Raw genomic sequence first — 13,760 nt, forward strand, 5'->3', positions numbered from 1 at the left:
GGTCCCAGTGGTCGGTAGGACGATTGGAAAGACCAGCTGTAGGAAGTGAGCTGGATTTGGAAAGTAGACGTCCTCAGTCCTGTATTGCTGAATATTCTTTCCCACAACTTACCCCTAAAAATTCTGAACGTTATTCTAAAAGGGAGCATAAGACTCTAGAGGTGTCCACATCATTTGATTGCGTAGCTGATGATGATGGAGATCATTACAGCAGCTCAAGTCAAGAGACCACAAAAGGGAAAAATGTTCAACTACCATTTCCCTTTCCAGAAAGACTGGAAGGAGAAGATGAAGAAGAGTCACTCCCTTGTTGGGCAGAGAGTATATTTCAAGACTACATCTCACAAGACCACCATTCTCCAGGTTCAGTATTCTGTCCCCTATCTACAGACTCTGACACTTTAGAAGCTATGGCAAAGCATGAAAAACCTGACCAATATCGAAGTCCTCTTTATCATCGCATGTCACCAAGGGATCTACTCCTAGAAGAAGTTTTTATAAATGAATCCCAAGAAAAGAGCAGGGTATTTTCAGCTAAACATATTCCTCAAGTAAACAGTCCTAATACGTCCAGCATCTGTATTCAAGCACTAAGACAAAATAAGGAAAGTGATGTACAACATACTCTTTCTTGCAAAGGTTTGAAAATAAAAGAGACTGAAAAAACAACACCATACATATCTCTCTATACCAGCATCCTTTCTCAAGACGTAGAACAAATTAGAGCTGGCCAAAAATGGGAGAAGCTATCACAAAAGGGACAAAAAAATCCACCCAATTTTCCAGATATGCCAAGGGCATCTACAGCATATTACCCAGAAACAAAGTCATGCAACAGTCAAATCTCACTAGCACATGAAGATAATATACAAGATGGGCTTCACAAAAAGACCATGAAGCGGCAGAAAATCCTGGCCCTCAAGGACCCATTTCAAGACCAGATTGAAAATATACAAAGGCAAACTATGGAGCATGAACTAGCACAAAGTGTGTCTGAGTCCTTTACAGTATCCCAAGAAACTATGAAAGATGACTGTGAACCACAGGCATCACCAAATGCAGCCAAAATCAGATATGAAGTAATTGTTACTATGACTAAAGAGGAAAAAGAGCAAGACCTGTTGCCAAAGCTGGCACTGCAGTTGGTGAAAGCTGAGGAACTTGTAGGACTAGATCTAAGGATGTCACCTTCATTGGAATCTCAGGCATGTGGCTGCAATGGGGCGGGCCCTGCAGAAGTGACAGCTCAGGAAATTTTAGAATCATCGGAGCAGACTGAAAAGAATACAACACAGGAGGAGGAGATCCCTGAGAAGGAGAGGGGAGGAGAGACTTCCAAGGGGGCACAATGGGACAGGTAAGCAGTGGGTGGGGGAAAAGCAGGCTAAATGGTGGGAGTGATGTAGCTAATGTTTACATGACAGCAACAGTCATAACAATGAAAACCAATAGCACATTTTGCTTCTGGGGTAGCAAAAAATAGAAGTGGAAGTGTGTCTTTTCTGAAAGTAAGTAAAATGTCCTAAATTTATTTTTAGTTACATGTATAAAATGGTATCATGATGTGACATAAACAGTGTTTAATGTCCTGGCTTTATAAGTCTTACAAAATATGAAGGATATGGCTGCTGTGTTTGAACTCTGTATTCTGCCTGTTATATCATAAAAATACAAAGGTTAGTGAGGGGAGGGGTAGAGGAGCTTAGGGAAGTACTGAAGCTAATATGTAGTACAGGAGTGGCCCAGGTTTCCCTGTATTATCGTCACTGCCTCAGCAAAGTGTTCTTCTTACTGAGAAAAAAATAGAATAACAGAGGCCATGGTAAGTAATTTTTCAGGTTATAAGCATATATTATAGTCATGTAAAACATGATAGATAGATAGATTTGATTTCTTTGTTGTCATAGTGGGTATATGAATAATATAAGAGATCAAGTAGTTTCAGGTGAGAGGTTAAATCAAACAATAATATGACTGTATACAGAAAAATTTTCAGAATACTTCATGTCACAATATTGTTACAAGTTTGTAAATCTAAGAGAGATGTCTGACACCAAGTTAATGTGAGAATGCATGAAGCACTGATTATTGTACAGAACATTCTATAAAGGTGATGTACTGAGCATTTTTAAAGCCTCATAATGCTTTTATGGCAATTATTACCTTTTATGTAGGCCTGTTTTTCTTTAGAAAAATCTATTTGAATGAGCAAAGAGCTAAAATAAAATTAAAGTAAACCATTCAATGCTTTTAGGATGTAAAGTAGTGTTATAAAACTGTACCTTTCTGCAACTGTCGTGCCTCCAAATGCATACAGGTATACTGTTTACCATTCAGTTGGCATAGCCTATCATCTCAAAGACAGGCAACTGTCTTTTGGCACTTAAAGGGGTACTCCACTGCTCAGCGTTTGGAAGAAACTGTTCCGAACACTGGCGTCGGCGCCGGGAGCTCGTGACCTCATAGCCCTGCCCCCTCATGACACATAGAATGTGTCGACAGATAAGAACCATTCGGTCCATCTAGTCTGCCCAATTTTCTTAATACTATAAATAGTCAGTGGCTTATGGGCATGATATGGCACAAATGAAGAAAATGTTATTTGGTGATAACCAGTAATGCTGTGTGAACTGTCTTTGTGGGCTCTGGTGGGATGTCAGCACCATCTGATATGTATCTCCATACACACACCAGAGTTATAGTTAGGCTTTAAATAACTCAGGGTAAATGTTCATTCTGCTTCCCTAGTCATGTATCTAAATACCCTGGTGAAAGCAAAATGGCTTGTTAATGCCCCCCCCCCCCCCCCCCCCTCTGCATTCAGCACTTAAGGTACATGTACCAGTTGACTTCCCCTTGCTATACCCCTACACACACACCCAAATGATATCACTGTGGGACTGGAAAAAACTGTACACCTTTGTTTAAACTATAGAGTTAAACTTTAGTATCTCCCTTTCACGTAAAGAAAGACAAGTGACCAAGTTTTTCAGTCAAACTAGCACTTTGGTAGGGAGCAACAAAATAGTTGCTAATACTTTTCACCTTTTGATACAGTTTATTAGTCTGGTAAAAAAAAAAAAAAAAAAAACACAAACTGTGAGTATATTTTTGTTCCATGTCAGTGCAAGGACCCCGTCACACCTAATCTTTCAGGTATTCAGTGAAGTTAGTCTAACAAACCCTGTCCTTGAATCAGAATGCAAAGTCATAGTAATCCTTCTCTACTATTCAATAAGTAGCACTAAATAGAGGGCAATAGTGACTCATAATAAGGGTGGTTTTACACAAAGGGGGAATTTTATAATTCTTGTATACTTTCTGACATACAAAAGCTTAAAAATCATGGCAGAAATCTAGTTTAAACTGTAGATGTCTGTTCCAACTTATAGCTGCCATGAATTTCTGCATGTGGGGCATAGAATGTCAAAGATGCACCGATTTATTACGAGGCATGCACATTTGTGGTACATGTTTGTTTTTTGTGTCAATACATATAGCAAATGTATCCATAGACCCATAACCAATAGAGGCTAAAAGAATGTCAAGAATAAATCAGTCTAAAAATGTAATGGTAGGTTTATTTCAACAGTGAGAGACTGCGTAGCAACACACACACACACACAAAAAAAAAATGGAAAACGCATTTCATAAGTTATGAATTGATTTGCTTTTTTGATGCCTTATTAATCAGAATGATTTCTGGCTCCCAGGTGTTTCTTATACAGATAAGGAGTTGAGATTAGAAGCACTCCATTAAAAGGAAGTACTCCTAATCTCAGCGGGTTACTTGTATAAAAGACACCTGTCCACAGAGGCAATCAATCAAATTCTAAACTCTCCACCATGGCCAAAACCAAATAGCTGTCCAAGGATGTCAGGGACAAGATGGTAGACCTAGACAAGGCTGGAATGGGCTACAAAACCATTTCCAAGCAGCCTGGTGAGAAGTTTACAATTAATGCAATTATTCACAAATGGAAAAAACTCCATACAAGATCTCACATTGTGGAATTTCATTGATCATGTGAATGGAGACATATCAGCCCAGAACTACATGGGAGGATCTTGTGAATGATCTCAAGGCAGCTGGGATCATAGAAAAATAAATTTGATAACACACTACGCAAGTACTGATATCCAAAAGGTTTCCCTCATAAGGTTGCCCTGCTCAAAAAAGCCCATGTACAGGCCCGTCTGAAGTTTGCCATTGAACTTTTGAGTCATTCAGTATAATGCAAATCAATTCATAACTTATTTGAAATGCATTTTATATGAATTTTTATTGTTATTGTGTCTCTTGCTAGGCAAATAAACCAACCATTAAAATGTTAGACTGATATTTTTTTTGTCAGTAGGCAAAAGAACAATGTCAGCAGGGGATCAAGTCCTTTTTACCTTCACTGTTTGACAGATGCCACTAAGTGACATCATTCAGAGTCATGTCTTACATATTTGGAATTTTTTAAAATGGGTTCTTTTTTTCAGATTTACTAATTTGGCACACATCTCAGAAAAATGGTGGTACAACAACACCAGGTGGCACATGTCACTACCCTTGGGTTTAAACAAACCATTATAATATGGAAAAAAAAAATCCACAGTAATTCACCCTCTTTACACAATTATGTTGGATTTTTCTAACCGCTTGAAGATTTGTGAAAAAAAATATGTATGGATTTGAGAAAATCTTGTGGATATGCCCACTTTATTGATTTTAACCCCTTAAGGACGCAGGACGTAAATGTACGTCCTGGTGCGGTGGTACTTAACGCACTAGGACGTACATTTATGTCCTGAACATAACCGCGGGCATCGGAGCGATGCCCGTGTCATGCACGGCTGATCCCGGCTGCTGATCGCAGCCAGGGACCCGCCGGCAATGGCCGACGCCCGCGTCCGCCATTAACCCCTCAGATGCCGGGATGAATACAGATCCCGGCATCTGCGGCAGTACGCGATTTCAATGAATGATCGGATCACCCGCAGCGCTGCTGTGGGGATCTGATCATTCAGAACGCCGCACCGAGGTCCCCTCACCTTCCCCCTTCCGGCTCCCGGCGTCTCCTGCTCTGGTCTGAGATTGAGCAGACCAGAGCAGAAGATTGCCGATAACACTGATCTGTTCTATGTCCTATACATAGAACAGATCAGTATTAGCAATCATGGTATTGCTATGAATAGTCCCCTATGGGGACTATTCAAGTGTAAAAAAAAATGTAAAAGTAAAGGTAAAAAAAAGTGAAAAATCCCCTCCCCCAATAAAAAAGTAAAACGTCCGTTTTTTCCTATTTTACCCTCAAAAAGCGTAAAAAATAAATTTAATAGACATATTTGGTATTGCCGCGTGCGTAAATGTCCGAACTGTTAAAATAAAATGTTAATGATCCCGTACGGTGAACGGCGTGAACGTAAAAAAAAAGTCCAAAATTGCTACTTTTTTAATACATGTTATTAAAAAAAATTATAAAAAATGTATTAAAAGTTTTTTATATGCAAATGTGGTATCAAAAAAAAGTACAGATCATGGCGCAAAAAATGAGCCCTCATACCGCCGCTTATACGGAAAAATAAAAAAAAGTTAGAGGTCATCAAAATAAAGGGATTATAAACGTACTAATTTGGTTAAAAAGTTTGTGATTTTTTTTAAGCACAACAATAATATAAAAGTATGTAATAATGGGTATCATTTTTATTGTATTGACCCTCAGAATAAAGAACACATGTCATATTTACCGTAAATTGTACGGCGTGAAAACAAAACCTTCCAAAATTAGCAAAATTGCATTTTTCTTTTTAATTTCCCCACAAAAATAGTGTTTTTTGGTTGCAAAGGACAACTGTCATTACAAAGGACAACTGGTCGTGCAAAAAACAAGCCCTCATACTAGTCTGTGGATGAAAATATAAAAGTTAGGATTTTTAGAAGGCGAGGAGGAAAAAATGAAAACGTAAAAATTTTATTGTCTGAGTCCTGAAGGCCAAAATGGGCTGAGTCCTTAAAGGAGTACTGTAATGCACTTTTTTCGTAGCCCAACATGTTCCCCACGGCTGTACCTTTCTATCAATGTCCTTCTTCCCGAAATCGGTCTAACCGTTTTCCCGCTGCAGCACCGCGGATTTCCCCGTACTTCCGGGTTATGGTGGTGTGGAGGATGACGTAAAAATCATCCCCAATGCTGCTATGCTCCAGCTTCCTGTCCCTCCGTGCCTCACTCCTCCTCACCCCCTCCCCTACCTCATCCTTTCCCCTCCTTAGTAATTGTAATAAACCCGCCCCCCGCTGCTGCCCATGCCATTAAACACCCCCCCCCCCCCCCAGAATCTGCATCTCCCTCCCCTCCATTCCCCCGCACCAATCAATGGGAGCCCCGCCGCTGCACCCGGCTCACATCGGAGATCTAGCTATGTGAGGACACTGCTCTCATAGCTACATTTTCTGTGCAGCCGAAGAAGCAGCGTGACGGACTCCCACATTGACACACACATGGACCCACTGGTAAATAAAGTCCCCCCCCCCCACCAAACACACACGTTTACTGTAAAAACACCAAGTTACATACATGTAGTCTCCAACTTTGGCATAACTACAACTCACAGCATGTCTATATAGTGCATGTTGGTAGTTGCAGTCTTGCAATTGCTGGAGGCACTATGTTTGTGTAATATATCTCAAATATTTACTAAATGGTTTTCCGAATTTCCTTGTTAGTTACGGCAGCGCAACTAGCAGGGATATCTGGGCTGCTGGGGGTGCGCATGCGCAATGAAGTAAGCCTGCGCTATTATATTTACTAAATGGTTACATGAATATCCCTGTAAGTTACGGCAGCGTAACTAGCAGGGATATAATTGGCCTGCTGAAGTCACATGTCCGGTCCAAGCGCTGTAGTGAGTGCACAGGCGCGGACGGAAGGCTGTGATTGGCCAGGGGAATCCACAGGCGTTTACACAACCCAGCGAATCGCGGCTGTGCAAATGAAGGGGGCATGAATATATAAACTGTGGGAGTGACCCACAGGAGGCTAGGGGGGCCGGCAGAGTGTGGGAAGGATCATAAGAAAGGTGACGTTTCGTTACCAAAATGGCCGCGGCCCGCCGAATGAATAGGGGGACGATATTCATCATTGAGAAACCCAGGCTGTACTTCCGGATTTCTGAAACTCTGGGATGCGTGGATATTACTGAGTGGAGGTAATTAACAATGTTATATAACTTATCATTATCTTTTCAATGGTCCAAACAAATTTTGCTCCAGAATACTGCTTTAAGGGGTTAAGATACAATTTGTGGGCTTGTTGGTGTTTCTTCTTATAAAGAAAAGTTTAGGTGCACGGAAATATGGACTAAAATTATATAGCAAAGAACCAGTACCAAAACCGTAAGGAATGGAATAGTAAATATTTCCCAGTATGTTCCCCCCAGGTTATGTTTATACGGCGAAATTTCTGAGCGGAATTTTTCCACTTGTAAATTCTTTTCCAGCAGTTAGATTGTTTTCAAAGGAATTCTTATGCACGGTGCAGATGGTGGAGTTTCTACTGCACTGTGCACATGGTGGAAACAGAAGTTAAGATTCCGGGGTCCACCGGAAGAATGAACATATTCATTCTTTCAGTGGAATCCACTTGGAAATTTATTCTGTAAATTTTCCACCGCATGAACAAGGCCTTAAGTACAGGGGTATGTCAGTGTATATGTGGTGTCTCAGCAACAGTATCTGTCTCATGGCTTTGGACTGTCTCGGGCAGCCCGGCAGCACAAGGTTTTGGGCCCACTATTATGTTAAACTACTGTTAAACTAATTATGTGTATTATAATGTCAGAGAATATATTTTCTTAAATTACTTATGTTCTCTGTATATATGTCTTATATGTTGCTGAGCCTTTAAGGGTGCTACCCATGAGGCCCTGCAGTGAACCCCATGTGACCCTGCCTGCCAATAAGAACCTCAAAGTCTCCCCTGTATAGTGAGGTGCAGGGGAGGAGTTAGTCAGTCCACTGTTAGTTCATCCTAGTGTGGCTCCTGAGCAACAGCTTAGCTCAGGTGTGCTGTGTGTCATGTGCTCTGAGGAAAAGCCTACTACAGATCTAATCTCTCAACTGGTCATCCTGCAAGGATTACTCGCAAGGAGGAAATTCATGCCTCTGCGGAACGTTCTTCCGTACCTTGACCTGACCCTAGCAACCAGTCTTCAATCTCACAAGTCAGTATTAATTTGTTTGGTGTAAGCACCACAAGTCTCAGCAAGGCAACAGGGCTCCCAAGGGGTTACGCTGCACTCTCACACCAAGGCCAGCTGTTTGTGTATTACCATCTGCACCAGCTCAGTAAAGACAGTTATCCGTAACCTGACGTCGGTGTGTTCATTTACTCCCCGTGTCTGGCCCAGGAGAAGCTCTCTCCAACATCAGACCGGGTATAGGATAACGGTGACCTGGCATCACAAAGTGTATTTCCACCAACACCACCCAGTGTCACCACATATATGTATGGTTACGTTAAGATAAAAGAGTTATGTCTCTTATAAGGCGAGCAGGACGGAACTGAAAAAATTAAATTGACCTGTTCCTGAAGGGCTTAAAACAACAGAAAAGAACACTGATGGAGGCAGACAGCCTCTTATTAGACTGAACTTTTCAAATGTATGGACATTGGCTTACAACACCATGCTTGGGTCATAGCCTTGTAATTCAGATGGATGATTAACCATAGCAATTATTTGTCACCTTGTCAGAACACGTGTATTTGGCAACTGTTTCCTTTTGGTACTAGCACTACTGTTTCTGAATACTTTCCAAATTGACAGCTGCTCCATGAAATTTATAGGTTACCGGTATACAGTAATCTCTGAGTAAACCGCCCAAATTTCAAAATGTATGGTGAACTGAAAATCTTTCATGCGAAATCTAGTCTGAATAAGGGGTTGGTCCTCTCAAAGAGGTGGTCTTTTGTGAAGGTTTTAGTGTATAACAATTTGTGGGGAGCCCCGGTAAATGGCAGGATTACGGGGTTGCGGTGTAGGGAGATGGGGCAGATGGTATTAACCCTAGGGGCAAGATGTTTCTTAACACCCAATGTTCATACTGCCAGAGTGGTTTTTGGGTTTCGGGAACCACCTAAACGATATCTCTGCTATCCCAATGGCTAGACCCCAGAGAGTCGGCCAGTAACACAGAAAGGACCAAGCAGCTTGCTGGGACTTGTAGTTATTGTAATAGGCTTTAGTTCAGCCACGTAGACTAGAATAGACTTGATCAGTGTCTTGACTTTAGTAGAGACAGCAGACATAGATGAGATGACTTACTGACAATGTGGCTGGTGTTCAGGCTTTGTGGCCTCCAGGTGTACTGGACACAGGATCTGTGATGTCTGTGCTTTGCTGTCCTCAGCTGAAAGAGAGAGACTGGCTGCCCCTCTTATAAAGGGGGGCTGAGCCAGAAGCCCATAGGTCAAGCTGCAGGTCATGTGTTTTACTGGTGCTCTCTGGGTAACGTGACAACATCATGTGAACATATCATGTGACCTCCACAGGTCCCTAACCTCTTATACACAAAATACATAACTTTATACTAACTATACATATAGTACAATAAATAACATTAAAGTAACAGCATTATTATTCCATAATAAAAACATTCCTTTGCCTTGTAAATTCGGTGTGCTGGAGAAGCCAAGCCTCTATCTCACAAAACCTCCCTTCCCATGTTTTGCACAGAAAGGTTTAGCTTTTTAATCATTGGAAATACCAATTATGTTTAGTTTTTATTTATATATATATATATTATGTGCCCTACTCAGGGCCGGATTAACGTAAGGGAAGATGGAGTTACTGTATAAAAAAAAAATTTTTATTGCGCCTGCGCTTGTTTTCTTATGGGGATCCAAGACACTTGTCCCGAATCCCCAGGTGAGCGAGCGAGCGTTGCTTGCATACAGTTAAAAACTGGCTGTCAGTCAAGCAGGCGTGAACTCTGCCCCGACGCAGATGCCGATGACGTCATTCATCGGCACCTGCGGAGGAGCGGGACGTGGACTGTTAAAAGAGGATGGAAGCGACCATGCTGAACTGTGCGGGACTAGGTGAGTACCTATTTTTGTTATTTTTGCTTATGCCAGGCATAAAGGTGGGGGGAAGGGGAGTGCTGCTTTAGGGGACCTGGCTACCTACCTATGTACTGGCTGCCTACCTACTTCTACCTACCCACCTTCTCACCTGGCCCCCTCATCTACCTACCCACCTGGCTGCCTCCCTAGCTATCTAAATAACTGGCTATCTATATACCTGACGAAGATGGGTTGCTACCTACTTGCCTACTTACCTGACTCCTTCCCTACCTATCTACTTAATTAACTGACTGTCTATTTCCCTACCCACCTGGCTGCCTATCTACCTACTCACCTGGCTCCATCCCTACCTATCTACCTAACTAACTAACTGGCTGTCTATTTACCTACCCATTTGGCTGCCTACCTACCTAGCTAACTGTCTACCTACCTACTCACCTACCCACCTGGCTTCCTATCTACTCACCTAGCTCCCTGCTTATCTACCAAACTGGCTGTGTACCTACCTACCCACCTGGCTGCTTACTTATCTAACTGGCTGTTTACCTAACCACCCACCTTCCTACCTGGCTGTCTATCTAGATAGCTAGCTACCTACCTGGCTGTCTACCTACCCACCCACCTGGCTGTCTATTTATCTAACTATCTACCTGGCTATCTATCCACCCAACTACCTACCTAGCAATCTACCTAGCTAGGTAATATCCTACCTAGATAACTATCTACCTGGCAACCTATCTAGCTACATACCTACCTGGCTGTCTACCTACGTAGCTAGCTACCTACCTACCTGGCTACCTGATTACCTAGCTAGCTACATAGCAACCTACCTACCTGGCTAATTTTTTACCTACCCACCTACCTTCCTACTTTTACTATGACACCACAGATGCCAGCCAAAGAGATGAGTTTTGGCTACTGGAAGTCATTATAGCGGTCTGATCAGGACAGAGGAAAAAAAAGGAAAGAAGACTCTGTCGATCAGAAAATATGTCTTATGTGAGCCCCTTGATGTAACTGTAATCACTTATATGGTTTACAGATCTTGTGTACAGATGGTATATATCTCTATATGGTCATGTATATAATCACTTATATGGTATACAGATCCTGTGTTCTTCTGGTATTTACCTCTATATGGGCACTGTATGGGGGAATACCAGTCTGTGTACAGTGGTTTTATTCAGTAACAGTACAGTGCATTAGTCAGTCCCTGTGTGATGTATACTGTGTTCCTGATGCACCTGTATAATTTTGCCCTTGTATTCTGGTAAAATTGGTATTGTTTGTTGGTGTATAGTGATTTTTACTCAGTAGTGTGGTATCATCCAGAATTTATGTGGTGGTATAATTTGTATCATGTATACTGGTATTATTGGTAATATTGGTCTCAGTATACAGGATTTGGTCAGTAATAGTATGATGGTAATATGTTTGGTGATGATATTCCTCCTTGTATACTGGTATTATTGGTAATATTGATCTCAGTATACAGGATTTGGTCTGTAACATTAATAAGATTCCTTCTTGCAAAAGGGATAAGTATTTCTCTTGGGGAGAGGCATCACTTCTGATGTATGGAGTTTCAAGTGACCCCCATCGATCTCCGGGCCAGCACTACAGTGTTTTGAACACAGAAGCCTTGGAGCTTCCATGTTCGTGACGTCACACCACGCCCCTCCATTTATGTCTTTGGAAGGAGGCGTGATGACGTGAAGTACATAGTTGTCACGCCTCCTCCCATAGACATGAATGGAGGGGCATGACCGTTGTGGTCGCCCATCATCTGGCACGTATCAGAGTTTGATGTTTAGGGCCGCGCTGGAGAGTGAGGGGTCCCAGCGGCTGGACCCCAGCGATCAGACATCTTATGCCCTATCCTTTGGACAGAGGATAAGAGGTCTAGGGGCGGAGTACCCCTTTAATGATAAAAAAAATAATGTACATAGGGGCATTTTGGTTGGTTGTAATTTTATAGCAGGGGTCAGGGGCAGCATTTCATTCTCGGACACAGGCAGCACAGTGGATAAGTGGCCAGCAGCATGAAGGGAAGAACCAGAGCCTTCCTAGTGCTCCCTGCTCTACAGCCAGCCCCATCCTTAGTGGTCAAGATGGCATCAGGCGGCAGCAATCATCTGCAGGAACTGGAAAGATCTGTGCATGGGGCAAACACATGGAGCAGCCGGGCCTCGGCATTGTGGGCAGGGATTGTGAGTGGTACCTAACCACATATCTACTTAGCTACCTGGCTATCTACCTAGCTTTCTACCTACTTAACTAACAACCTATCTAGCAAGCTTCTTACCTGGTTACCTTCCTATTTCATAATGTGTATCGTACGTGTTGCACATAATGTAAATAAATGGAGTTACATAGTTACATAGTTAGTATGGTTGAAAAAAGACATACGTCCATCAAGTCCAACCAGGGAATTGAAGTGAAGGGTGTAAGGGGATAAGGGAAAGGGATGTAGTTTTATAATTCTGCATAAGCATTAATGTTATTTTGTTCCAGGAATGTATCTAACCCTGTTTAAAGCTGTTAATTGTTCCTGCTGTGACCAGTTCCTAAGGTAGACCATTCCATAAATTCACAGTCCTCACGGTAAAGAAGGCGTGTCGCCCCTTTAGACTAAACCTTTTCTTCTCCAGACGGAGGGAGTGCCCCCTCGTCCTTTGGAACCTGGAACAGTTTTTCTCCATATTTTTTGTATGGGCCATTTATATACTTATATACGTTTATCATATCCCCCCTTAAACGTCTCTTCTCAAGACTAAACAATTGTAACTCCTTTAATAAGATGTTCCATGCCCCATATTAGTTTAGTCGCGCGTCTCTGCACCCTTTCCAACTCTGCAGTGTCCCTTTTATGAACAGGTGACCAAAACTGAACAGCATATTCCAGGTGAGGCCGTACCAATGCTTTATAAAGGGGGAGTATTATGTCCCTGTCCCTCGAGTCCATGCCTCTTTTTATACATGACAATATCCTGCCGGCTTTGGAAGCAGCAGCCTGACATTGCATGCTATTCTGTAGTCTGTGATCTACAAGTACTCCCAGATCCTTCTCTACCAGTGACTCTGCCAGTTTAATCCCCCCTAAGACATACGACGCATGCAGGTTATTAGTACCCAGATGCATAACTTTACATTTATCCACATTGAACCTCATTTGCCAAGTGGATGCCCAGACACTTAGTCTATTCAAGTCATCTTGTAACTTATGCACATCCTCTATAGACTGTACCGTGCTACACAGCTTGGTGTCATCTGCAAAGATAGAAACAGAGCTGTTAATACCATCCTCTATATCATTGATAAATAAATTAAACAACAGCGGGCCCAGTACTGAACCTTGGGGTACACCACTAATTACCAGGGACCAATCAGAGTATGAATCATTGACCACCACTCTCTGGGTACGATCCATAAGCCAGTGTTCAATCCAGTTACAAACTAAAGTTTCCAAGCCCAAGGACCTTAACTTACCTGTCAGACGTCTGTGAGGGACAGTATCAAACGCTTTAGCAAAATCCAGAAACACTATATCCACAGCCATTCCTCTGTCAAGGCTTCTACTCACCTCTTCATAAAAGCAAATTAGATTGGTTTGACAACTTCTATCCTTAGTAAGCCCATGCTGGCTATCACTTATAATACTATTATCCCCTATCTATTCCTGTATGTAAT

General features: G+C 42.1%; 1 protein-coding gene across 1 annotated transcript in view; it reads left to right on the plus strand.

The window, feature by feature from the left end:
* Positions 1–13,760, plus strand: part of CRYBG2 (crystallin beta-gamma domain containing 2) — a 220,691-nt gene that overhangs the window by 90,481 nt on the left and 116,450 nt on the right. Inside the window, exon 3 of the mRNA XM_056560140.1 lies at positions 1–1,357. This exon is cut by the window's left edge and continues 139 nt beyond it. Coding sequence (XP_056416115.1) covers positions 1–1,357 — 1,357 coding nt within the window. The remainder of the gene's footprint in view (positions 1,358–13,760) is intronic.

Source organism: Hyla sarda, chromosome 2, assembly GCF_029499605.1.
Source record: "Hyla sarda isolate aHylSar1 chromosome 2, aHylSar1.hap1, whole genome shotgun sequence".
NCBI lineage: Eukaryota > Metazoa > Chordata > Amphibia > Anura > Hylidae > Hyla > Hyla sarda.